This window comes from Vidua macroura, chromosome 20 (genome assembly GCF_024509145.1).
Source record: "Vidua macroura isolate BioBank_ID:100142 chromosome 20, ASM2450914v1, whole genome shotgun sequence".
In the NCBI taxonomy this organism is placed as follows: Eukaryota; Metazoa; Chordata; class Aves; order Passeriformes; family Viduidae; genus Vidua; species Vidua macroura.
The window spans coordinates 1,617,385-1,642,381 of record NC_071590.1 but is presented as its reverse complement, the minus strand read 5'-3'; the positions used below and the strand labels follow the sequence as shown (position 1 = coordinate 1,642,381).

Sequence of the window (24,997 nt, the reverse complement as noted above, 5' to 3'; positions counted from 1 at the left end):
CATTACACAGAGAATTAAAGACAGAAGACACTGGAGAATTTAAAGCACATTTTACTCATTAAAAGTTATTGTAAATGAGGACAAATGTCTCTTAATGGTTTCTCAAATGCCTACAGTTCAGTATCAACTAATCTCAAAATGTTTTCTGCACCATTGGATGGAGCAAGTCCAAATTAAATAGAATTAAAAACAACAGCAGCAACAGAAACGGAGGCTCAATACCAGCCTTTTAAACTGAGAAAATCTTCTGATACCTCTGAAATGTTTTCTCAGCTTTCAGTAAATAAAATATGGATAAATGACATTGCAAGATAAGCTAGTGGAAGGAAAAATGATGAAGAAAAGCACACATGTATGCCTGGCATATCCAAATCCATCACAACTTTGTGGTACTGATTTACTCTGGGATGGGATTTGCTCAGTGTTTTCCCACCCCTTATGTCCAGTCTTTGACTTTGCCCAGTCCTGCTTCTGTTCAATTGGCCATTAACTCATTTTTTTTTTTTTTTAATCTTAAAAGTAGCACACAGTAGTTTGACTTTGCTCAGCCATGGTCAGAGGGGAATTGGTCTCAGCCAAAGAACCCTGTTAGATTTTAGGGTGGCAATTCCAGTGGAGCTGGATCCTCTCTTAGATCCATCCCCTTTGAGATCCATCCCTTCCTAGATCCATCCCCTCCTAAATCCATCCCCTCTGAGATCCGTCCCCTCCTAGATCCATCCCCTCCTAGATCCATCCTCTCCTAGATCCATCCCCTCCTAGATCCATCCCTTCCTAGATCCATCCCCTCCTAGATCCATCCCCTCCTAGATCCATCCCTTCCTAGATCCATCCCTTCCTAGATCCATCCCTTCCTAGATCCATCCCTTCCTAGATCCATCCCCTCCTAGATCCATCCCTTCCTAGATCCATCCCTTCCTAGATCCATCCTCTCCTAGATCCATCCCCTCCTAGATCCATCCCTTCCTAGATCCATCCCCTCCTAGATCCATCCCCTCCTAGATCCATCCCTTCCTAGATCCATCCCTTCCTAGATCCATCCCCTCCTAGATCCATCCCCTCCTAGATCCATCCCTTCCTAGATCCATCCCTTCCTAGATCCATCCCCTCCTAGATCCATCCCCTCCTAGATCCATCCCTTCCTAGATCCATCCCCTCCTAGATCCATCCCCTCCTAGATCCATCCCCTCTGAGAACCAGAGGTTTCACACCAAGAATGGGTTTGGAGTGTGATGCTTTAAATCCCTGACTCCCACCATGAAGCAGTTTGGTGTGTGCTAGCAACATTTTCATGGAATTGGGAGAGTTTTCTGTCACAGCAAGAGGCAAAGGTTCACTGGCAGAGCACAGAGACAAGGACAGATTGGGATGTGATGGTTTATCATGGAATCACAGAGTGGGTTGGGCTGGAAGGGATGTTAAAAACCATTTCTTCCACCCCTGCCATGGCAGGGACATCTTCTAGCCCAGGCTGCTCCAAGTCCCGTCCAACCTGGCCTTGGGCACTGCCAGGGATCCAGGGGCAGCCACAGCTGCTCTGGGCCCTGTGCCAGGGCCTCCCCACCTTTACAGGGAACAATTTATTTGTTTACTTTACTTGCTTGTTTCCCTTGTGTCTGCATTAGCACAGAGCAGCATCTCATTTGTTCCCAAATTCCCTTAGGACAGAGCACTGGGCTCAGGGAGGTCAGTGGAGATGGGCATATTTTTGTGCTGAGCAGTCTCTCTTTATAAAAAAGACTCCCATCCATTTCTGGGAGGTTTTTGTGCTAAGCAGTCTCTCTTTATTAAAAAACTCCCATCCATTTCTGGGAGGTTCTGCCTTAACATTTTGTTTAAATACTAATCTTTAACAAATCAGATTGTCTGTCTGCTAATATTAGATGTGGCAGGATATCCTCTCAGACAGACTAATGAAGTAAGAATTGTGCATATTTTCCTCATTTCCTACAGATACCATTAAAATCCCAACCTACTAATGGAGTTTTAATGATACAATATCCTAGAACTCGTAAGGGTTTTTTCCACTTAAACAGGAGATTTCTGAGTCTCATTCAGCTCAGGATTCTGCCTTTTCTCTTGAAACGAGTCACAGACTGAAACAATTTAAAACCTCTCTCCAATTTAAAAATTAATAATTGAGGAGCAAATGTCTCCCTTATGCTCTGCTGGCCTGAGGCAGGTACAGGTTGCTGGCTGTCTGATTTTGGAACTGCTTTTAAGCTCTAAACCTCATGACATCTGTGAACATCCCATCGACTGCTTTAACTAACATTGTTGCAATGAGATCACTTCAATGCTTCTTGGTTTTCTCCATGTAACATTTTCCTACTGTTCTGCAGGAATGCTCTCTGTGTCCTCAGCTGCCTGTGCTGGTGGTGACCCAGTGTTGATGTTCTTCTCTTTCTGTTGCAGCTGTTTCACTCCTATCCTCCAGCTGTATCAGGTATTCCTCCCATGATCCCTCCCACCGGCCCCTTTGGCTCGCTGCAAGGAGCTTTCCAGCCCAAGGTAAGGCAGGAATCACCTGGGACTGCAGCCAGGCAGGGCTGGGCTTAGCTGGGGGTTCACATCCTGGAGAGGCTTGAGCTCTGACCTACAGCTTCATTCCACAGGGCACTGTTGTCTTTTTCCAGATGTACCACAAAGAGAAGTTATTTCTCATTAGGTTCAGATACATCTACAAACTTTTTTTTTTCTTTTAATTATTTATATAAAGGCATGGTTAACTTTAGAAGCAATATAATTAGTTCTGTGATAGTGTGCATTAATGAAAGGTCATGTAATAATCAGGATTTTAAGAAATGATGCTCATTCTTGTTTACTCATTTCCATAATTACCTCCCAGCTCCAGCACAGTGCAGAACACTGATTTGGCTCTGCTCATGGGTGATAACTGGGGGAGAGAAATGTGGCGCTTTTCTCTTTTGTTTTTATGGAGTCACTCTTTATTTATCAGTGGGAGGAAGTAAGTCTGTAGTCTTTGCAACTAAAGACTGAAATCATGAGTAGAATTTCTGCAGAGGATTCTTCCTTAAATTGGCCCATCCACTCTAATGACTGAATATGTAAATTGCAGTTCATTAGTGAGATTCTTTGTCTGTATGGTAATCAGACTGTTAACAACTCTCTTACTTAATTGTCAGTTATGCTGGAGTTGATTTCTGTTTTCTTCATTTTGACATAGGAACAAGCTCTATCTACATGTAGGGGGTTGGGTTGTTTGGTGGTTTTTTTTTTTTTGGGTTTTTTTTTTTTTTGGGTTTTGTGGTTTTTTTTTTTTTTTTTTTTTTGGTTTTGTTTGTTTGTTTGTTTGGGGTTTGGCTCCCCATGAAACCGCATTTTATTAACTGACTATTAACATTCAAATAATGGGAAGGGCTTTAATTTTTTCCAACTGGATGTTTTCCTGATACCCATATTGTGGCAGTCCCTGTGGATGGAGTTGAGGTTCTTGTGCAGTGATGCTCTGTGTGCTGAGTGCATCACTGATAATCAGCAGAGCAGGGGCTGGGTCCTCCACATGCTGCTTTTGATGCTGTGTCATAAATGTGTTCCTAATCAGGTTTTTCACATTAGATTTTCCAGTTTAAACAGTCACTGTTCCCTCAGTGGTTTTGATTAAAGTAGTGGGAAGTTGGTGGACAATCAAAGTGTGGATATGGAGATGATAATACTCCTATTACTGAGTGGATTGTAATGATTGGCTTTTCTTTATAAAAAGTTTATCTCCATTGCTTAGACAAAGTAATGAAAAAGAATTATTATTTTGCACATTTTGTTGCTTGTAGGCATTGTAACTGTTGTGCAGCTCATTAATGTTGTCTCTCCTTCTGGAATTTCCAGACTTCCAATCCTATTGATGTTGCAGCCAGACCTGGAACGGTCCCACATACCCTTCTACAGAAGGATCCACGGGTCTGTAAAAACTGTTTTCTTTTTCTCAAGTCAATCTGTTCCTTCTGAAAACCTTGAATGCTAGAGCTGCCATCTTCAGAAAGTCCAAATTAACACCCTAAAACCAAAGCAGTCTGAGCTGTTTCATCAGAGAGGGATGTAGAAGTTCTGTGGGAACATTTAAAATAGCTCCTGTGCAATGGCTGAGCCCTGTCCTTGCTGGCAGCTCTCTCCCCCCAGGCCCAGGGGTAAAGGCATAAAAGTCCAATTCAACATAGAAAATGCACAAACCTCCCCAAGATTTGTGTTTGTACTCTGTAATTGTTTTTAATGTGGGTAATGACAGCTATTCCCTGGGTTACTGTAGCATTGATTGCCCCAGTGAAATATGGATGCACTTTATTGATCACTCGGTGCTTCTGGATTTCTGAGTTCCAGGGGATGTGAACAGCATTTATTGCCTCAGCACTCTGTCCCTCTGCCCAAGGGTTATTGGTGTGTTTGAATTGATGGCCATTATTTCCATGAGGAACTTCACACTCAAATATTTTTAGCATAACTCTCAGACAGAAGCACTGAGGAGGTCTCCCCAAAATTCCAAGTTGTGGCATGGCTGAACTTCCAGAGCTGTTGTATTTGCATTGGGCCAAATTCTAGTACTTTGGGTTGCTCAGCAGTGGAGCTGAGGTTGAGCTTTACACCAAAAGGAACCACATTTCTGTTTGTTTGGCTAAGTGCAGAGATAACCAGAACCTCCCATCAGGAAGTCATTTAGCTTTATGTTCCCTTTCAACTGGGAGTGAGTTTCGATTATTTCAAGATGATGCATTGTGCCATCACCGTGTCTGCTAAGTACCTTCTGCACCTATAAATCTCCTTTAGTATTGCATTTCAAAACAGAAAATCCAAAACAAATGAGCAGTACCCAATAAATTGAATTATTTCCCAGCATTTATTGATGAAATACGAGCAAAAAAAGGGGAATAAAAAATAATCTACTCCAAAAAAAAAAAACCCAATAGACCACATCAAAAATAAAAATGAGAAAATGGGGTTTTTTTATGGGCCCTGTTTACCAGCATCTGTTTCAGTGTGAAAATAATTAAGGCAAAGCCCATTTCTGCCAGAAAGGAGCTTGGGCAGCAGTGAGGCACAAGGCCATGACCTTGGCTGGTGGGTGGACACACTGCTGGTGTGCAGGGCATGGCTGACACCCCATCCCAGCCATCCCAGCCCCTCTGTGGGATCGAGCTCTGTCCATTATCCAGCCTTGCCATGAGCTGAGGAGCTCTGAAAGATGAGAGCAGGAGTTTGCCCAAAGGACAGATCTGTGCCTCCGTCAGAGCAGTTAACCAGCCATTTCTGCAGCATTAAATCAACAAATTGCTGCTGCTGCCAGGGGCCAGAGCTCTCTGTGAGCCTGGTGGAGCTGCTCGTCACCACTCAGGTGCCACAGCCAGGGGGAGGGGACAGCACAGAGATGGAGGCTCAGGACTAATTATTATCCAAAAGGGCTTCATTTGAAAGTAAAATTCTAACATTTTAATTTCATCTCTTAATGAAGCAATACAGATTTGTTAATTAGAGCAATTGTTTGAGTGACAGGCGTGTAACCAAGCTGTCATTTCTTCTTCACAGTTGACAGATCCGTTCAGGCCCATGTTGAGGGTAAGAAATCTTCCTGTGCTCCCGTTTGTCAAGCTTGGCTCAGTCCCACCAGGTTGCAGCACAGAATAATTCCAAATGAGAGCTGCCAAGTGTCACCTGGACAGTTCTGCCCTGCTTTTGGGGAGAGCATGGGCACTCCTGCTGCTCCTGATCACTCAAGGACAAGGCAGAGTTTCACAGTTGGAAGTTTTGCTCTTCTCATGCAACCCCTCATGTGAACTCATGAGGTTATATATTGATGCAAATCCTAGAGATCCTGGCAGTGATTCCCTGTTACTTCACTGCACTCTGAAGGAGTTTGCTTTATCATTTTACTGAGTGTTTTCAGTGTTATTCAGTGTGGTATGTCCCACCTAGGTATCTCACTGTCCACTGTAAACAGACAATCCACTTCAAACACAAAATGTTTTAAAAATAAGGCTCTAAAGATCCAGTCCATGATCCATCACTCATCCAAAAGGGGTTTTTGTTAAATTTTCAGCATATTCAAGAAAAAGGTCTAGATTTTCCTTTAGTGAACTTGCTAAATCACTAGCACAGCCAGTTTTTGCAAATTAGCAAAAGGCTTGAGTTTAGGGTAGTATGTCTCTGAGATAGAGTTATTTTTTTATTATTTAATTATTGGTTGATACACAGCTAGAACTAGAAGGCAGACCATAGAAACAGTTTGTGAAACATTTAATTCACAAGTATCTTAAGGAGACTCTTGAATTCCTGTGATAATTTTTAAATCTGCAGGAGTCATTACTAGTGTAGGTAACTACAGACCCCTAAGTAACAAAATTGAAGAAAGTATCTCTCAAATGAGTCTTTTTCAGACAGTTTCCAGCTGTGCTGGAAATGGAGTACAAACTCAACAGGAGGACTAACAAGCACTCTGGCTCCTGCCTCCCTCTCTCTTCCGTGTGACTCAGGGGGACAGGGAGGATGCAAAGACTCCCCTGGAAAGAGTGATTTGAGTGACCTCCATTGTTTTCGGCACATTTATGAGCTGAAGTCTTGGAGGGATAGACAGCAATTACATGAGGGAGTCAGATGAATTTTGAAAACTAGAGTGACCTTTATAACCACTTGCATTTTCATCTTTTGGTGGAAACTCCAATCCTAGCATTTGTGGAAATGACCTGAGTGTGCAGCTGTGAACAGTCCAGCTGTGCAGGGCAGCTGCTCACAGGGACACAGCTTCACAGCTTTCAGCAGCACAAGCTGCACTCTCAGCCAGTGGATTACAGGAGTGTATCCAGCTGGAGCATTCCTGGATAGCCACATAAATTCCCTAGCAAGGGACAAGCCTTTCCATTTTGGCTTTTCCAGGAGGATGGAAAACTTTGCTTTCAGTTGTCTTGGCATGGGGATCCCCTAGACCAAACCAGACAGGGCTCAGGGTCTATTTTCTTCTAGAAATAAAACAGAGCATCACAGGTTTTTGAAAGTTACTGATTCATGTCTTGTTTTTCCAGAAACCTGGCAAGTGGTGTGCTATGCACGTTCACATCGCCTGGCAGATCTACCATCACCAACAGAAAGTCAAGGTCAGTGCCTGGGAAGCCTGGACTGGGGGTGGAGGGCACAGAGCAGAGCTCAGAGAGGAAGGGCTGGCTCTCACCTGACCACTTCTGTGCCATGGCCAGTGCCTTGGTAAAGTCACACACACGGCATTGAGCAGAAGCCTCCTTTCTGAGGGTTGGTATATAAGGATGAAAAGCTGAAGGCAGAGTCCCAGCAGAGTGGGATGTGCTGGAGCCAGGACAGCAGGTCCTGAGTAGGGGCTACAGCTCTGTAGCTAGGAGGGGTGAAATGGAGGTGAGCTACAAGGTGGCTTTTATTTATTTATTTGTTTATGGCTGAGGACACAAATGTATCAAGTGGGGTTTTTTTCTGGAGGCACTAGGCATGTGTATTCACTTCCTCTTATTAATGTTCAGGGGCAGGAAAGGGTGCAGGAAGACTTCTGTCCCTAGGATGCTTTACCAGTGTGGCTGCCCAGGCAGGCACAGCCTCTCAGGGGATGTTGTGTTATCAGACACTGCCTCACTGCACTGAAGGTTAGGGGATGGAAGTCCCGTCTTAATTGTTTTTCAAGCTCTGAGACTTCAAGGGTGAAGGCCATGAGTAGTTTTCCATTCTTACTTAACTGAATTTCCATTGCACATAGACTCTGGGAAAGTTTATTCCCCTTTATGGTATTTTCACTGTACCCATCACTTAAAGATCTTGTGTTGCTCCTAAAGTTTTTCAGTAAGTCACGAATGGTTGTTGTTCTTCACTGCTCATACTTCAGGAATCAATAGCTCGTGTTAGAAACTAAAATTACCAGGGAATCCTTAGCACTTTGCAGTTTGTGTGTGCACTTGAATTGTGTAGGGTAGTGCTATAAGAATATGAAGATGTTGAACAGCTATGAAAACCTGCAGCTAATAGAGTTTAAAAATAACCCTTTTAAACAAGGTTGACAGGTTAATTTGCTGCAGTAGACATATCTCTCTTCTCTGCTTCCTTATGTTTCCCCTGCTAGTGATCTTCATTCATCTTCCCATTATCAAAAAAGACAAGATTATAGACCTAGAGAGTTATATATCCTTTTTTTTTATTTTATTGAAAAGGTATTTTCTTGAAATGAAATTATTATTCCCATGCTATCTGTGTCCTTTGAATCTTCCTTGATTTGATATTCAGAGAGAGGTCAAACCAGTATATTTATAACTCACAGTAAATGCCATTTTCATGCAGCCATTTCTTTTACCTCATACTTTTCCACCTTGCAAGTTAAAAAAAAAAAAAAAAATAAAGCCCACAAGCACATGAAAGGAGGTTGGCTCAAGTTTTTGAGGCTGTGCATGATGATATTCTCAAGAATAATTCAGAAGTGTGTCTGGTCAGTAAGGAGAGTTAGGGTTCCCTGGGTACACAGGAACCGTGTCCCCATCCTGATGTGACCACAAAGGGGGAATCTCTGCCCGAAGGCTCACACAGGACAATTTCTCCTTCTCCTTACTCACTGCCATGGTTGTGAAGGTGCCTTTTCTTCTGCACAAGCTGAAGGTGCTGCCTGACCACAGAGCAGGGAATCAAATGGGCTGGTTTCCAGTTTGCATGCGGTGCCACAGGACTGCTGCCAGTAACAATCTGGCCCAGTTAATTGCTTGCAGAGGGCAGCAGCAGGCACTGAAGGAGCAGGCACAATGGGAAGCTTTAAAATACAACCTTCCTGACCTCAGGAAAAATTGCATACAGCTGTGGATGCTGTTTGGCTGCCTGTGCCTCTGCAGCAAGACCTAGGTAACCTCTGCACACCTCAGGGATTCAACAGGGCTGCACAGCAGTCAGGGCACAGAGCACATTTACACCCTGCTTACACTGCCCACTGCTCAGGAGAGGATTTATGCTCCATAATTGGGCCTCTCTCCTTTAGGAAGGGCCTTACAGCCTGATCTAAGAGCAGTGCAGACATTTACATTGATTTTTGTGGGCACCACGCTCAGGTGTTACACATTTTCTGGAAATAGATTAGGAAGGATTGGCATCCAGGGGCTGCTCTCCTGAACAGCAGCTGGGGAGAAAAGAAATCTGACCATTTCCCTGGTACTATTTTAAGGTAAACCAACACATTTAGAAAGCTTTTAACACATCCATGGTATTCCTGTTCCTCTTCAGACAGGGGATTTGTTCGTTATTTAGAGCAGCACCATTCATATGGCTGCAATTAAAGCTTCAGCCAGCTTTTGCTATTCCGAGTAATGCCTGTCAGGGGTTTATAACTTGGTTGTTAAAAAAGAATAAAAAGAGTTCACAGCATAAAAATCTGGCACACAGGCTTCAACTGAGGCATTTGTATTTTCTGAATGCCTTTTAACTATTAAAGCACTTCAGTGTTACTTCCTTAAAAGACTTGACCTTGACTTGGCCACCTTTGCAGTTTCAGTATTCTTGCAAGCCATTATCTCCAGACATAGATAATGCCTTTGTTTCCCTTTTTTTTTTTCTTGTTTTCCTGCTTTTTTCTTTTTTTTTTTTCTCATAACTACACAGACATGTTTCTAGCACTTGAAAAACAGCTACAAGGCATGCACATTAATTTGATCATAACTTTTTAATATGCATATTTATATCATTGTAATAGTCTGTACTCGGGGCTGGCACAGTATTAAATACTGATTTATAAAGCATAGCCTGCTCCACAACCACTGGTAAGATCTCCTGGTTCCTTGTTACCCATTTATAAATCCTTTCAGCTGCCCTGCACAATTAATCAGCAATCTGCATTTAGGGAGTTCTGGCAGCACAGGTAATTGGGAATTTGGTTTTCTTCCTCCATTCTATAAAACTACTGAAGTGGGCACCACTAAAACGAGGATGTGGCACGAAGAAGAGCACATCCTTCATCCGCTTATCACTCCCAATGCAGCTGCCTCAGCAAATTCCCCTCACAAAAGGGAGGCTGCTGACTCTAACACGTGTAAATAAAGACATGCAGCACTGAGTGTGGAGTGGGGGCTGTCAAAGTGGGACTCAACCACTCCTGCTCTGCACTCTGCTTCCTTTCAGCCCCTCATCAGGCTGAGGAGCACTGGAGGATGCTTTGCATCCAGCATTTCTTGGTGGCAGCTTTCCCTTGGAAATGAGTGTTTCTGGTGTCCGTGTCTGGTCTTTCAGCACCCCTGCCAGCAGGGACCAGGGCCAAGCTGACATTCCCATTTATTATTGTGGGACAGACCTGTCCTTACAGCTCAGCAAGTGTCTGAGGCCTTTTCAGAGAGTTTTATGTTTGTTGTTGAAGGCAGTTCTGTGCTGAACACTGTGGAGGGGTGGGTGTGAGCATATGTGAAAACACTGGTGAAATTAGCCAGAAATATGAGCTTTTCCCTTTTTGCCTTAGATCTCCCTTCCAGGAAAACAGCTGTGCACCTGTGCTCGGGATCCCAAAAGCCAATATTCTTGTTAAAACATCAGTATGAATGAGCTGCTCTACCCACAATCATTCTGGAAGTGCCTTTTGCTGTTACATTTTCAGACAGTCTCTTCCAAGTCCTGTTTTCCATTTCAGAAACAGATGCAGTCTGATCCACACAAGCTGGACTTTGGCCTGAAACCAGAATTTCTGAGCAGGCCACCAGGCCCCAGCCTTTTTGGAGCCATCCACCACCCCCATGACCTGGCTCGGCCATCAACTCTCTTCTCCACAGCCAGTGAGTACTGAAAGTGAAATCCCCTTCTTGCTCCTTGCTCATTAAAATGCTGATCCTTGCCATGAATTTCCCATATGCTTTGGCTTACGAACTCTCTGCAAGACATGCCAGGGGTTATTAGTCTATTTGATAAATATTTAAAAATTATTCTGTATGCTTTTATAAAAAGCCCAACCTGCTGGAACACTGCACAGGTAGTAAATGAAGGAACATTTCCTCACAGAGTGATGTCTCATGCATCCTGGATGTGAGATGTTGGAAATAAGGTATGCGTATTTCACACGCATTTCCTTTTTGTTTCTGACCTGAAACATTCATTCCCCTGCATCCCTTATCCTCTAGCTAGGTATTTCTGTTTGGAAAAGCAGCTGCTCTTTGCACAGGATCCTGTGAGCCCCATGCAGGGCACAGCAATGTCAGCTCACATGAGCTGTTAAAGAAGGGACAGCCCAGAGCACAGCAAGTCCCTCTCTGAGCCTTTGCTGGGAATTGACCCCTTTTGCTTTGTTTTGGCAGGTGGGGGGCACCCAGCCGGGACCCCTTTTGGCCCACCACCCCACCACAGCAACTTCCTCAACCCTGCTGCTCACTTAGGTACGTCCTCTCTCAGCTCGGGGGGAATACAGCACAGACATTGAGCACTGAGGAATGACAGACTTCCTGTGGGAGACACTCTGAGTATTCTGCTTATTAACCTTTACAAATGGCACATTGTACTGTTTAATTTTAGTCTTTACCCGGGTAGAAGTTGTAAATACACAGAAAAGTGTCACTGACTGTGTTTTGAAATACTTCTGGACATTAGAGGAGCAGAGTGAGAGGGCTGGCTAGGTTTTGTTTGAATTATACTTAGAACCAGTCAAAAAATGCCTTAAAGGCAAGGCTTTGGATCACAGAAATGTTTATTTTCCTAACTCCTACTTAGATATCTGTTTTTCGGTTAAAGTGAATAGGAAACATGGCTTTAAAATCGTGTGATCTGGCTTCATGTGTCAGTTAGTGAAAACTGGTGAATACACATTAAAAACCAGAACCATCCAAGTTACCAGATGTTGTTATTTCCTTTCTAGCTTATTGCTTTTGTAATAAGGTGATCTGCTCCTTATGGGGGCATCCAAGACCAAGACTTTAAATTGACATCTTATTTTGCATGGGGAAGGATTTGGGAGGGTCACCAAACTGGTACAGCAAACAGACAATGCAGGTTTATCATTCTGCACTTTGCTGCCTGTGGAAAATGCTGGCTTTGGGCTTCTTTTTCTCTGTGCTGATATTTATCAGAAATGATTTAATCAAAATTATTATACTACTCCAAAATAAAGTGAGAACTTGCTTTACATGATTTTCCTGTTGCCTGTATGCATTAACTAAAAAAAATAGTTCCAGCATTTTTCAGTCCATACTACTTTTTTGTGTAGTATTAGCAATAAACACCAAGGGAATCACAGAATGCTCAAGCCAGCATGACAGTGGAACAGGACATGTTATTTATTTATACTCTGGCTCTGGTTTAGGAGACATGGCCTGAAGGTGTTTGGAGCACAGTTGCCAGAGTTAACGATAGTCTGACTAGCAAGGGACATTTCCTGAGGAAGGAAATAAAAGGGAGTAAAACCAGAGATGTTTGCAGGTTTCAAATGAAGTAACATGTCCATTTTAACATCTTGATTTTCTTTAAGAGGGAGTTTTTTAGTAGGTAATGCCACGGGTATGACCAGGAACAAAGCCAGTGTTTTGTGTCCCAGCCCCTCAGAACCCTGCTGTGCGTGGGGGGATGCTGTTCCAGCACTGCTGGGCACAGCTGGGGTGCAGGAGGGTGCCACAGTGGTGCTGGATGGGAGCTGGCAGCCTCAGGGGTTTCAGCTGTTTGTGTTGGTTTGCAGAGCCCTTCAACCGGCCGGCGTCGTTCAGCGGCCTCACCGCCGTGGGCAGCAACGCCTTCGGGGGGCTCGGGAACCCCACAGTCAGTGAGTACCTGGGCATGGCCCTCCCTGCTCTGCAGCTCGCCAGGGCCACTGAGGGGACTCTTGGCTCTCTTTTGTACTGGTTGGTTACATCACCTACCACTAAAAGATGGGAATTTGGAAAGCGACCTTTTCCAGTTGTCAGTAAATGGTTTTCTGTTAATTACTTAATAGTTTGGGTTCAACCTAGTGCTAAATGTTACCATTACAGTGTTAATAAAAAAAAAAAAAAAAAACAACAGAGCCTTTGAGTGCTTTTGAAATTTCCCATGGTTTTGTTGCATGTTCAGAAGTAAATAATGTGTGCAGCTAGGGAGCTGTGGATGGTGACTTTTTTTTTCCTTTCTCACCAGTAATTCAGGCCATATGCCTGGAAAAGATCACTAACCTGCATTTGCTAGTCCAGGTTCATCAACATTTCTCTAAATTTAGCCAGTCACAGAAAATCATCCTTTTAAAAGTCACTCTCTTTCTTCATACTTCAAATCTGGCATGATTTTGGTCACATACTATTTTATTTTGGTTCAGGATCAAATGTAGCAAGTTCCATTACTTATAGTCCCTATAATGGTCATTTCCTGATGTCTCCAAAACATTTGGAATAAGGATCATTGTCACTTTTATCTTACTCCTTCATCCCTTGTCAATTTTGTCCACAGCATTTCCCTTTCCACTTAAAAGAGCTGTCAGATGCCTGCCCATTTTTAGGAATGAGACCCTCTAATGAATCTCTGTTAATTTCCTTTCCTTTTCCAGCTCCCAATAATATGTATTCATTTTAACTCTGAGTGCTGTAAAAGTTGTTTTGGTAAGTACCTTCACTAGAGCATACCTTTTTCTTAAACCTTTTTGTTTTCCACTTCACCATTTCAGCACCCAACTCAATGTTCGGCCACAAGGATGGCCCCAGTATGCAGAGCTTTAGCAACCCTCACGAGCCCTGGAACCGACTGCACCGAACTCCTCCTTCGTTCCCGACCCCTCCGCCCTGGCTGAAGCCAGGAGAGCTGGAGCGCAGTTCATCTGCTGCAGCTCATGACAGAGATAGAGATGTAGATAAACGAGACTCATCTGTTAGTAAAGATGACAAAGAAAGGTACGAAAGAACACTTCCAAGAATTGTCTAGTTCAAAGCTTGGGGCTCTGTTCCGCTTTTAACCCTCCCCAGCCTGGCACGTTGTGAACCCAGAGCTTCACCAGAGGCACACCTGGAGCTGTCCCCAGGGTTGGCACCATGGAAGAGGCAGGTTTGCAGCTCAGGTCTCCCCCTCTGCAAGGTTTCTCTTCCCACTTGCACTGCACACTTCACCTGAAGGAGCTTTGCTGGAGCCCAGTTCAGGCAGTGTCAAGTGGGAACAGAATCAGACCCACCCACTCTTACCTTGTGGGTCACATTGTCATAGGTCTCTTGAAGGGTTAACATGGAGGTAGTGCCTGACAGGATGGAAGAAAGGATTCTGAAGTCTATCAGATGCTTATCTGCACCTTCAAATACTTAAATAACTTTGTAAATCAGACCTTGTCTGCAAAACACTTCCTCCCTCCTCAAAAAACAGCCTGACCAGAGGGACCAGTGCTAAAGGTGTGAGCTGAGAAGACTGAAATGCACCGGGATTGTCATGTGCCAAAACCATAGCAAGCTTCAGAGCATGCAGTTCATGAAAAGCACCTTCTTTCCCCTCAAAGAAGCCCCTACACTTGCACTGCTGTTAGCACACCTTCCAACACAGTTTCTATTCAGTGTTTTACATGGACTTGCATGCTCACATGTCCAGGCTGGGAAGGGTTAATGAAAAGTAAAACCTGGTCATATTTATTTTTTTGTCAGGACTGTTCCCATTATTCAGTTAACGCAGTAAAAATTCCTCTTAACATTGAAGTACCAAATTTATAAGAATTTGCCATTCAGCAAGTGTCATGCCTTCCTTGAAAATTGTAGAGAGGCTGATTTAATCTTTTTCAGTTGTGGCTTAATGGCTTTCCTGTTAAGTTTGCACATTACTTTACTACATAATGGCGATTTGTTTCTAATATTTTAATCTAAAAGAATATTTAGGAGATGTGCTTTTCTGACTTCTCTGTCACTAACCCAAGATACGCATTAGTAGCCTTTTCTAAAAGAAGTTATGCTAACACATTAGATATTCTAAAACTACATGTAAGAGCTTTTCTACGTTGTTCTAAAAGAAAGGCGAACTACAGATCTTTTCACCTACATTTTCCATTTGGAATATTTTCTGTTTGGTAGCATAGCTTCATTATTTTCATGTCTGATGTTAATGCTTCAAAAGAAATTGCTGTTACAAATTGGGTTTTCTGTCCTGCAAAAGGCTTAAGCATGTGAGTAACTTTACTGGCTTGAATGGCAAAGCATTTTAGTTACTATGATTTGGGTAGCCTGTAGAATTATGTGATTATTTTGGTTGCTGTTTTGTTGTTTTCTCATGAAGTGTTCCGTTGAAGAAAATCCCTTACTGAAAACATTCCTTGCAAGCTGCTTTGGCATTGCCTGAACTCCATATCCTAGCTCAGAACATATTCCTTTTCAGTAATTTGAGAGCTTAGCAGTAAGCATCATCCATCCCTCATACTTGTGCACAATTCCAGCTTGCAGTGAGTGCAGTCCTGGTTTCACCCTGCAGCGCTGCTGTGTGCCCAGCTCTGTGGGCTGGGACATGGCACTTGGCAGCATGTTCACACTGTGGGCTGTGTGAGGAGAGGCTGAGAATCCCTTCCCAGAGCTGTGCTCCCTGTGGAGAGAACGTCTGAGGAGCTGAGAGCCTCTCCTGCCTCCTCCTTACCATTCAGTGGCATTCAAAATTAATCTGCTCAAGCAGGAAGAGCTGGGAATCACACCCAGAGGTTTGATTTCATCTCAAAATCATCTGGTCATCAAGGGTCTAACCTTACCAACCCAGAAATGGCCCAGATAGCCAAAAGCACTGACCTCAACTCCTGCCTGCAGTGGAAAGGTCCCTCTGAGCTTGGAGCTTTCCACCTAAGGTCGGTGTTGGATGGGGTGGAGATCCCTGGTGGCTCCTCTTGGATCAGCTGCATGGCCTGTGCACCACAGCCCCTCCCAGGCAGGCTGAGAGAGGCGAATCCCTCAGACAGCCCAGAGTACAGAACTGCAGCAGTGACCCTTTCCTGGCTGGGAGTGACACTGCAGAGCCCTGATTGCTCCTGGAACATTGCATGTCCCTTCCAGCTCAGGGTATTCTGGGATTCTGGGATTGATTGCAGTTGTGGAGGGTTTTTTTTTAAAGACTCTTATATTCCAGCCCAACATTAGGGGAAAAAAAAAAAAAAAAAAAAAAAAAAAGAGTAAAAATAGCAATGTGAAATGCAGGATTTGTTCCTTCTCAGTGGTATTTTGTTTAAAAGATGTCACTGAACACTTCCAGTATAATTATAATGGCATTTAAGGGTCTGCAATCCTACAGCATTAAACCAAATCAACCAAGAATCTGTTGATCTTTCAGTCAATATAAATGAGGCACACACCTCAGCATAAGAAATTCAGTATTTTTCAGTGTAGCACACAGCCCCAGAACTTCTCTTATTTGGCAATAAGTTCATTGGATAATGTGATTTTAACTTTCTTCTTTGTGGAGGCAGTGGTTTAGAGCTGTTTTCATATTATCAATCTAAGGAGCTCTTGACAAATTTGAGGCTTAAAAAGTTATCCCTTCTCTGTCCACTGGACTATGTGCAGCCCACTTAAATGAGCTGGATAATCAGGAGCCTCTTGAGATGTTACCAACACTGTCATTGAATATGATGACATTGGCAAAGGAATTTGTCATTTTGGTTGCACATATATTTCTCCTTAATCCAAAAATGTTATTTTTTCTAAATTTTATATGTCACTTAAAGTACATCAATTATATGGAAAATTGATTAAATATCAACAAAAGGACTGAGTGAGCTTTCCTAGGGAAATAAAACAATTAAAGGTACCCTCTGAACTAGTCCCATGAGCAAAATAAATAAAAGATTAGGTATTGCAGAGCCCACAAGCCAGTGTTTTCCCAGCAAAGTAAAAGAATTGAACCTTCACGTTGAGAATCCTTCACTGGAGGTCCTTGACTTGGTCTCCCTGTGTCCAGATCTGAAAGCTGTTAAATGCCTCAACTCTTGGTGGAAAGCAAGTGGAGGGAAATTAGAGTCAGGATGCAATTTCTGGACTGTTCATGTCCCATTGAATGAAGGCAGCACCTGATCCCAAGCAGTGTAGTGCTGGACAGTGCAGATGAGGCAGGGCTGGTATCAGGTGGTCTGTCTTCCAAGTGTTTTCAAGAGTCACATTCTGGACTTCGGAGGTCTCTCGGACATGGCCTGTGAAATGACAGCTTCAACAGTTCAATCTTGACACAGCAAAAGATGCACCTGGTGACATTAGAATGAGAGTTTCCTTCTCCCAGGCATTTTTTTTTTCTGCATCTGCTGCAGTTTCACTGTCCAAAAGTACCTAGAGGTACAAATCTTACACAGTCCAGCAAAAGAAGTAGGTAGCAGAAATTGTACAGGTGAAGGAGCAAGTGTTCACCTTGGAGTCACCCTCCGAGCTGCCCTTCATCAGTCTGATCTGCTGATCTTGCCCAGAGTGTCACCTGCTGGCATGTCCCAGGCTTCAGGTGACACCAGCACCCAGAGAGACACCATGTCAGCTGGAGCTGAGGGGAGGCCTCGCTGCTTACCCTTTCCACAGAATCCCAGAACAGCTGGGGTTGGAAGTGACCTGTAGATATCATCCACTCCAATCCCCTGCTGAGGCAGGGCCATCCAGAGCAGGTGACAGGAACATGCCAGGTGGATTTTGTCTTCCAAAAGAGAGAGACCTCTCTGGGCATCCTGTTCCAGTACTCTGCCACCCTCAATGGAAAGAAGTTCTGTCTTACGCTGAGGTGGAACTTCTTGGGTTTTCATTTCTGGCCATAAATAATTGTTGCCTTTAACAGCACATTGTCCCTCATCCCACATGGAACAGAATTTCCATGCTCAACAAACAGCACATGTCCAGCACTGAATATGTGGAGCTGTGTTCATAGAGAGACTCTTACTCTGAGGTCAGTTGAAATTGCTAAGAGGTTAAAATCATGGGAACTGAGAGATTGGATTCACCTGGTGAATTTGATTAGTTTTAAATGGGAGAGCTTTTTCACTTAGCGTTGCCCATAACAACTCCTGGTCAACACTACTTCCTGAAAATAATTGGTATGGAACCTATTTCTATATTTAGATTTTTGTTCACTGCCAGACAATAATTCCCTGATCATTTGTGCACCATAACTAGGTTTGAAAGTTGGAACAAATTCACAGTATTTTCTGGGAAGGGTTGGTCATCTGAGGAGCAGCTGACTCCAGGCATGATGTTTTCAGAGCCAGTCTGAAGGATGGACGGACAGAGCAGACTTATCTCTGCTGAGGAGGTCGGCACAAAAGCTGTGTGATGGGCAGCTCTGTTAAACACTTGCACTGAGGGTCACTGCATCTTCCTGTCAGAGGGCTGGCTTGGCAACATCAGTACTGGTGGTACTTGAAAGGATTGTGTCTCAGTTTGAAGTAAATGGAATTGTGAGAAGTAAATTGAAAAGCTGCCAGATCGGTCCGTGTCTCACAAACGGGATGGGACCCTGACTGGTGCACACTTAGGATTTATTATGTGTCTGTATCATACAAGCAAAAAGCAAGAGACACAGGAAAATAAAAACATCCATGCAAACACAGATCAGAGACAAGATGGCAGCCCATGCAAAGCCTTTTTCTACATATTCTTTGAACCAATAAAAGAAAAGGTGTAAAGTCATTATACTGTAACCAATAAGAAAAGGACCCACGTGGGTTTAACATGAACAAAAGCACTTCTATGAGCCTCAAACAATACACAATAATTCATTTTTTAAGATAGAAACTTTTTATATCTTTGCAAAGCATATATCTAGGACTTTTCACATCTTGAGCTATGAATAAGTTCTTGTTCTTTCTTGTTCCTTATGATAAATATAAATGTATTCACTTAGTTCTTAACTTCCTAGCTTTCTCATGAGGAGGTTTAGAAATTTCCCAGCCTTTCTCAGCTTTATGTCTACTTTCTAGGGCCTTTCTACACTTTCTAAAGTCTTTTACTTTTTTATATTCCTACAAAAAGCTAGACATTTGAAGAAAATATAGGAGAGAAATTAGTAGTGTACAAAGGTTTGGAAATGTTTTTAAAATTAACTTGAAAAAATACTAATCTGTTTTCCCAAATGTATTCTTAATAGAATAAGTAGGTAGAGTACTATTAACCATGTAATTTGTATTTAATTGCCTCAGTTTTGGATGAAATGAGTATGTTTTTATTTTTCTCTCTCTTCTTTGCAAACATTTAAAGTCGTCGTTTTTGAAATACACATCCTAGAGCTAGATTCCCATGGGAGCCTTCTTGGACTTGTTTGAGATCTCAATTAGATTCTTCACAGAGCAGCTTTGGAGATCTGCTGCTGCTGCGATGAGATAACAGAATAGGCCAAGTTTAGAGATGGGATGTTCTTCTGGAGTTTTGGGTGTGCCAGAGGCACAGTGCATTTGCTGGTGCACGTCACCAGCTCTCTGCAAAGCCATGAGTAGAAAGCCAGGCACTCTGATGCTTTGTTTTCTTTGCAGAGCTTCTCATGCCTTCATTTCACACTTCTCTTTCTTGTAGGGAGAGCATTGAGAAAAGACACTCCAGCCATCCTTCGCCAGCACCTATCCATCCAGTAAACTCCCTCGGACATAACCGCAGCTCAAGTGAGCAGATCAGGAGCCATCTGAATCCCGAGGTTCGAGAAAAAGAGAAACCCAAAGAACGAGAGAGGGATCACTCCGAATCTCGGAAGGAAATTAATGTTGAAGAGCACAAGGTGAAGGACAACTATGTTTCGGAGAAAGAAGGCCTGAGCCATGAAAGCCGAGTGGTGGAAGAGTCTAAGCAAATGCCCAGGGTTCCTTCCCCCTATTCCAGGCCCCCCGTTGTGGAGAGCACCAGGCCTAACAGCACTTCTAACCGCGAGGCCGACAGGAAGAACGAGCCGGCGTACGATAACCCGAAGAAAAGCAACGAAGTCAAGGTGAAAGAAGAGCGAAAGGAAGACCATGATGTTCAGCCTGAGGGACCTCAGACTCACAGGTCATCTGATCAGCCACCACCTATATCCACATCCAATGTCCACCCAAGTCCTTTAGTGTCCATGCCCATGACTGTAGGTGTGACTGGTATACATCACATGAACAGCATCAGTGGCCTGGACAGGACTCGCATGATGACCCCTTTTATGGGAATTAGCCCAATTCCTGGTGGAGAACGCTTCCCCTATCCTTCTTTCCACTGGGATCCAATGAGAGATCCCTTGAGAGATCCCTACAGAGAGCTGGATATTCATCGGAGAGACCCCCTGGGCAGAGACTTTTTGCTAAGAAATGACCCCCTCCATCGCCTCTCTACGCCAAGGCTGTATGAAGCAGACAGGTCATTCAGGGATCGGGAACCTCACGACTACAACCACCACCACCACCACCACCACCCTCTGTCCGTGGACCCGCGCCGGGAGCACGAGAGGGGCACCCACCTGGACGAGCGGGAGCGGCTGCACATGCTCCGCGAGGACTACGAGCACGCGCGCCTGCACTCGGTGCACCCCGCCGCCCTGGACGGGCACCTGCCCCACCCCGGCCTCCTCACGCCGGGACTGCCCAGCATGCACTACCCCCGTGTCAGTCCCCCCACGGGACACCAGAACGGCCTCCTCAATAAAACTCCCCCCACAGCAGCTCTCAGTGCCCCTCCGCCTCTTATCTCCACGCTGGGCCCTCGGCCCGGCTCTCCCAGAAGGACTACTCCTCTGTCCACAGAGATGAGAGAGAGGCCTCCCTCTCACACCCTCAAGGACATCGAAGCTCGATAAGCGGTGAGACTCAATGAGAACCAGAGCAAGAGGGACAAAAACCTTGTAAATGAGCATAATATAAAGACCTTCTTACTAGTCATTGATACAGACTGGGAATGTGACCCGCTGTACAATATGTATAGACCTGAGTGCAAAGATTTTGAAATGATTTTTTTTGTATATTATATGTTGAAATTTTCCAGATCTTTTAGCCAAGTCCATATGTTCCTCGTGTCTCCTACTCTATTTTATTTCTAGTTTAAATATTTCAAAATTTGAACTGAAGAACAAGACATCAGTCTGAGTGATTTGACTAGAAACGAGCCACCACCAATGTCAACCCTACAAAGCTCTTTCAAACCAGAAGTGAAGTCAATTGTAGATATTTATGTAAAAAGATTGCTTCATGGATTAATGGTTCATATATGCAAAAAGGGTAAGATGAAAGCTTTACTTTGTACAAATGTAAATAGATAAAATTAAGTAACATAATACATTAATACTTCTTAAACTGTGCTATTTGCAAACTTAATATTGGTCAACACAGTCTGCTTATGCTGTGTTACTTATATTGTTATAGACAGCTAAACCCCTTCAACTATGCAATGAATTTTAAGGCTTTTCACAAAAGCCTTTATAACTCAAAGGAGCCTTTTCAACACACAACATAATTAAAGTCATATTTTCCCTGAACAAGCTCATTTCTAATGGAAGCCTACTTCTCTTGTTTTGATGAAGAAACAGCCCTTCAGAGGTGTAGTTTTCTGTGTGAACCCTCAGGCTGCTGAGGTCACTGTAGCCCGTGTGTCCCTTGGATGGTGTCAGGGTTAGTGCTCTGTGATCGCTGATACGGAGTCATGGCAGATTGGGTTTCAGTCATATTAATCTGGGTTAAATGGTAATAATGGAATGCTGGAGATTTTCCAGAACTTTTGTCAATTAACATGTCAAATTTGTTTTGGGGAGAACATCTGCTTATAGCCATTCATGTCTGGTTTTATTGCCAGTGTGTCATTTTTATCTGTACACATTTTTTTTTGTGTTAAGTGATTTTTAACTACATTGAAACAAATCCTACAAGAAAGTGAATACTTTTCTAAATGATGGATATGTTTTCACTGTGGATCAGTAGTTTAATTAATGAACTCCGCTGCAGATTTCATAATGGAATTTATTGTATTTCAGTTGGTAATAAAGTCTGTGAATAGTTAACAGGTCAGCCTTGTTGTTCCCTAATCATAGAAGACATGAGATAACCTGAAGAACGCGGTCCTTTTTAAAAATATGCATCAATCTTCTGAAATCTGTCTTTTCATAACACACTTTTTTATAATGTGTTAAGTTTCTTGTCTAAATATTTGGAGAGAATATGACTTTATCAGAGAGAATTCAATATCTTGTCTACTGGACTGTAAAATATATGTATGAAATAAAATTAGTTCCATTGGTCTTCTAGTGTATTAAAGTGCTATCTGAAGTTGTTACCCTGTTTTGGCAAAAAAAAAAGAAAAAAAAAAGAAAAAAGTTAACTACAAACAGTTGTTTCTAATGATCAGAGATCTATTTTAGTAGTCAACTGAAGGTTTAGTTGTGAGCTTCAGATTTTTGTGAACTCCAGATGTTGTGCAGTGTTTCTTTTTTTTTTTTTCTTTTTTTTTTTTTTTTTTTACAAACAAAAGGAAAAATACAAAAAAGTCCCAACCCTGAGGAATATGTACACTGGAACCGTAGTGGTAGCTTTCAGTATTGTAAAGAGATTGTTATATACAAACCTTTTTGCTGTTTATCCTGTATGTAATAAAGTCCTTTCTAGATCCTATGTGAACAGAAAAGTGAAGCGGCTCTCAATCTTCAGCATGTTTCCTCCTCAGCGAAGACTTGTGTAATGTAAATTGTGCCATGTTATTAAAAAATGTGAACTAAACTGCTAGGTGCTTCTTTGTGTGCAGTACCCCATCGTTGCTATGGGGAGGAAGTCCTTTTTCCCAGCAGTGGGGTTTTGTTCAGAAGGAGTAGCTGTTAAAATTGTAAAGGAAATGGCAAGCTTTCCTAAGCCATCTTATTGAAATTGTTAGAGCTATCAGGGGAAAAGCAACAAAAAGGAGACCAGATCCTTGGCTTGTCCAGATTCTTTAAAATGTAGTAACACCCTACTTGGATTAGATTTTAATTAGACCATAGTCTTGGTCTGCTGGATGCATATCACTAAAAACCTGAGTTACTGGATGGCCACAGAAGGATGTAACTACTGGAGCCAGCGAGAGAGGTCCCACGAGAATCAATGTTCTGATTGAGAGCATCATCTTCCAGGCTCATCTCATCCTTGGCAGAGGAGCCTGACACCTCTGGCAGTGTCTTCAGGAGGGAAGAAACGTCGTCTTGATTGTCCAGACTCTGATCCTTGTCCTCCCAGGTGCTGAGCAAACTCTTGTTGATGGTCCTTAATTCCCAGTTACGCCAATGAGCCCTCACTCCCAGAGTCCCAGAAAGCACTGAGGCATTTCAGTCCCTTTGAATTCAATTTAAGTGCTCCACGCCTTTGAAGATCCACATGTGTAGTCTTCTTGTACGGTGATGCTCAGAGGAATATGCCTGAAAGGTGTAGTAAGAGATGAAACAAGATTTTTAATGCTTTTAAACTTCTTCAGGTACATTCACTGCTTTTCAGAAGTTTGATACAGGGATGTTGGCTTGCAGGTACAGACAATTTGATCTTTTTTGAAGGGTTTTCCATTCAGGACATTTGTCTTAAATCTTCTATTTTTGAATTCACTTGTGTTTAAGAAATGAACTTCATTTAAAGACCATGCCAGATACCATCTGTGGGAATGAAATGAGTCATAAAGGTATGAATTCTGTAGGTTGTGTGAGATTTTGATCATAGAAAACCCTCAGTGTGCTTAAGCAACCAGGACCTTACTTTAGGTTTTCAAGTCCCACCTTCCCAAATTTCAACTAATTTTCCACTTAGCAGCTTCTTATCACTAGCTGAGATGCCAAATACAGTGTATAGGAAGGGAATCTTTGAAAACAGTCCTAGCAGTTGTTTCCCAGTACTTTGTCCACTTTATGCCATGCTTGGTCCCTTCTTTTTTAACTTCCTATGTTTTGATCTTTGGTTTTCCTTACTAAGACTTAGCTCCAGCCTGGTTTTCTGCTTTTCATACCTTACTGTTCCCATCTTTACCAGTCCTGTCCTCTTTCATGGCCTAGGACAGCTACATCTTATCAGAGGCAGCAAGAAACACTGCAGATTTTTTTACAAAAGTCATAGCTATTGTACATTGCTGTTCTTTTTACCTTTGCCTGTAGGAGCTCATGCAAACAGTAGTCCTTGCTGGGCTGGAAGATAGGCAGATGGAGGCTGGGGAGGATTTTACTGCAAGTATTTTCACTTGCTGTGACTGGCTCATTGTGGAAATGTTTAGCACGGATCTTGCAGTTTTCAACTCTAATTACGGCTTCACACGTGCAGGTGACTCTGCTGAAAGGCTCTGGGACAAGGACCAAGGTCACAGAGCAGTGGTGCTGCACTTACAGAGGAGCTCCTTGGCTTGCTGCTTGGTTTCTGGCAAGGAAGAAGAGTGAGCAGTGGTTCAAAGACTCCAGTTACGCAGGGTTTTGGTACCACCACGGTGGCTTGGTTAAGTCCCAGCTGGATAAACCACCTTCCTTCTTTGGACTCCACCTGCCAGCTTTGGAGTGGCAGCACTTGTTTTCAGAAGGTGATTTGGAGCATGATCCCAGCTTAAATGGTCAGAATTGCCTTTGGAGTGTGACTCTGCCTGAACTCTGCATGGAGGCTGGCCTCTAACTCAGCTGGTTGGGAAGTGCATGCAAACGAGTGGTGGGACTGCCTCCGGCCCTGCTGATGTCCTGGTCCCATCAGATCCTTCCTGCACGTGTAAAAACCCAATCCTGGCCATTCCTTACATGAAGGTCTTTGGGACACAGTCTGTCTCTTACTTTGACTGCACCATGATTTGTGCCCTTGACTGGGGCTAATTAGCATTGTCCAGTGCAGCTGTACTGCAAAAATTCTTTTAGTCATACTAAAAATTCACTGAAGGCTTCAGTGAATTAGCCATGGAAAAACTCCACATTTTTGCTAGCCAAGGAGAAGCAGAGCTGCAGGTGAGGACTGACTGTTCTCCCTGTGCCCTGTCTCCAGCTGGAGGGGCTTGGACTGTTTGTGCCTGTGGGCAAGGTGGAAGTTCCCAGCTGGTATCTGCTGGGGGTCACACCCCTTTCTTTTTCCACTGGTATCTTGCAACTGAAATCGTGTTAGCACAAAGATATTTCCTGGTCCTGAAATAGGTCCCCTTTCTCATTTGTGCACTGTGAGGCTGCATACAGCAACAGGTATTTATGG

The 24,997-nt window shown here is 43.3% G+C and overlaps 1 protein-coding gene across 1 annotated transcript in view; it reads left to right on the top strand.

The window, feature by feature from the left end:
• AUTS2 (activator of transcription and developmental regulator AUTS2) overlaps positions 1 to 22,549 on the top strand; it is a 72,928-nt gene extending 50,379 nt beyond the window's left edge. Inside the window, exons 8-16 of the mRNA XM_053995939.1 lie at positions 2,416 to 2,511; positions 3,847 to 3,918; positions 5,536 to 5,565; positions 7,026 to 7,097; positions 10,610 to 10,751; positions 11,268 to 11,345; positions 12,635 to 12,718; positions 13,589 to 13,811; positions 19,404 to 22,549. Coding sequence (XP_053851914.1) covers positions 2,416 to 2,511; positions 3,847 to 3,918; positions 5,536 to 5,565; positions 7,026 to 7,097; positions 10,610 to 10,751; positions 11,268 to 11,345; positions 12,635 to 12,718; positions 13,589 to 13,811; positions 19,404 to 20,643 — 2,037 coding nt within the window. The 3' untranslated portion in view covers positions 20,644 to 22,549. The remainder of the gene's footprint in view (positions 1 to 2,415; positions 2,512 to 3,846; positions 3,919 to 5,535; positions 5,566 to 7,025; positions 7,098 to 10,609; positions 10,752 to 11,267; positions 11,346 to 12,634; positions 12,719 to 13,588; positions 13,812 to 19,403) is intronic.
• Positions 22,550 to 24,997: the final 2,448 nt, after the last annotated feature.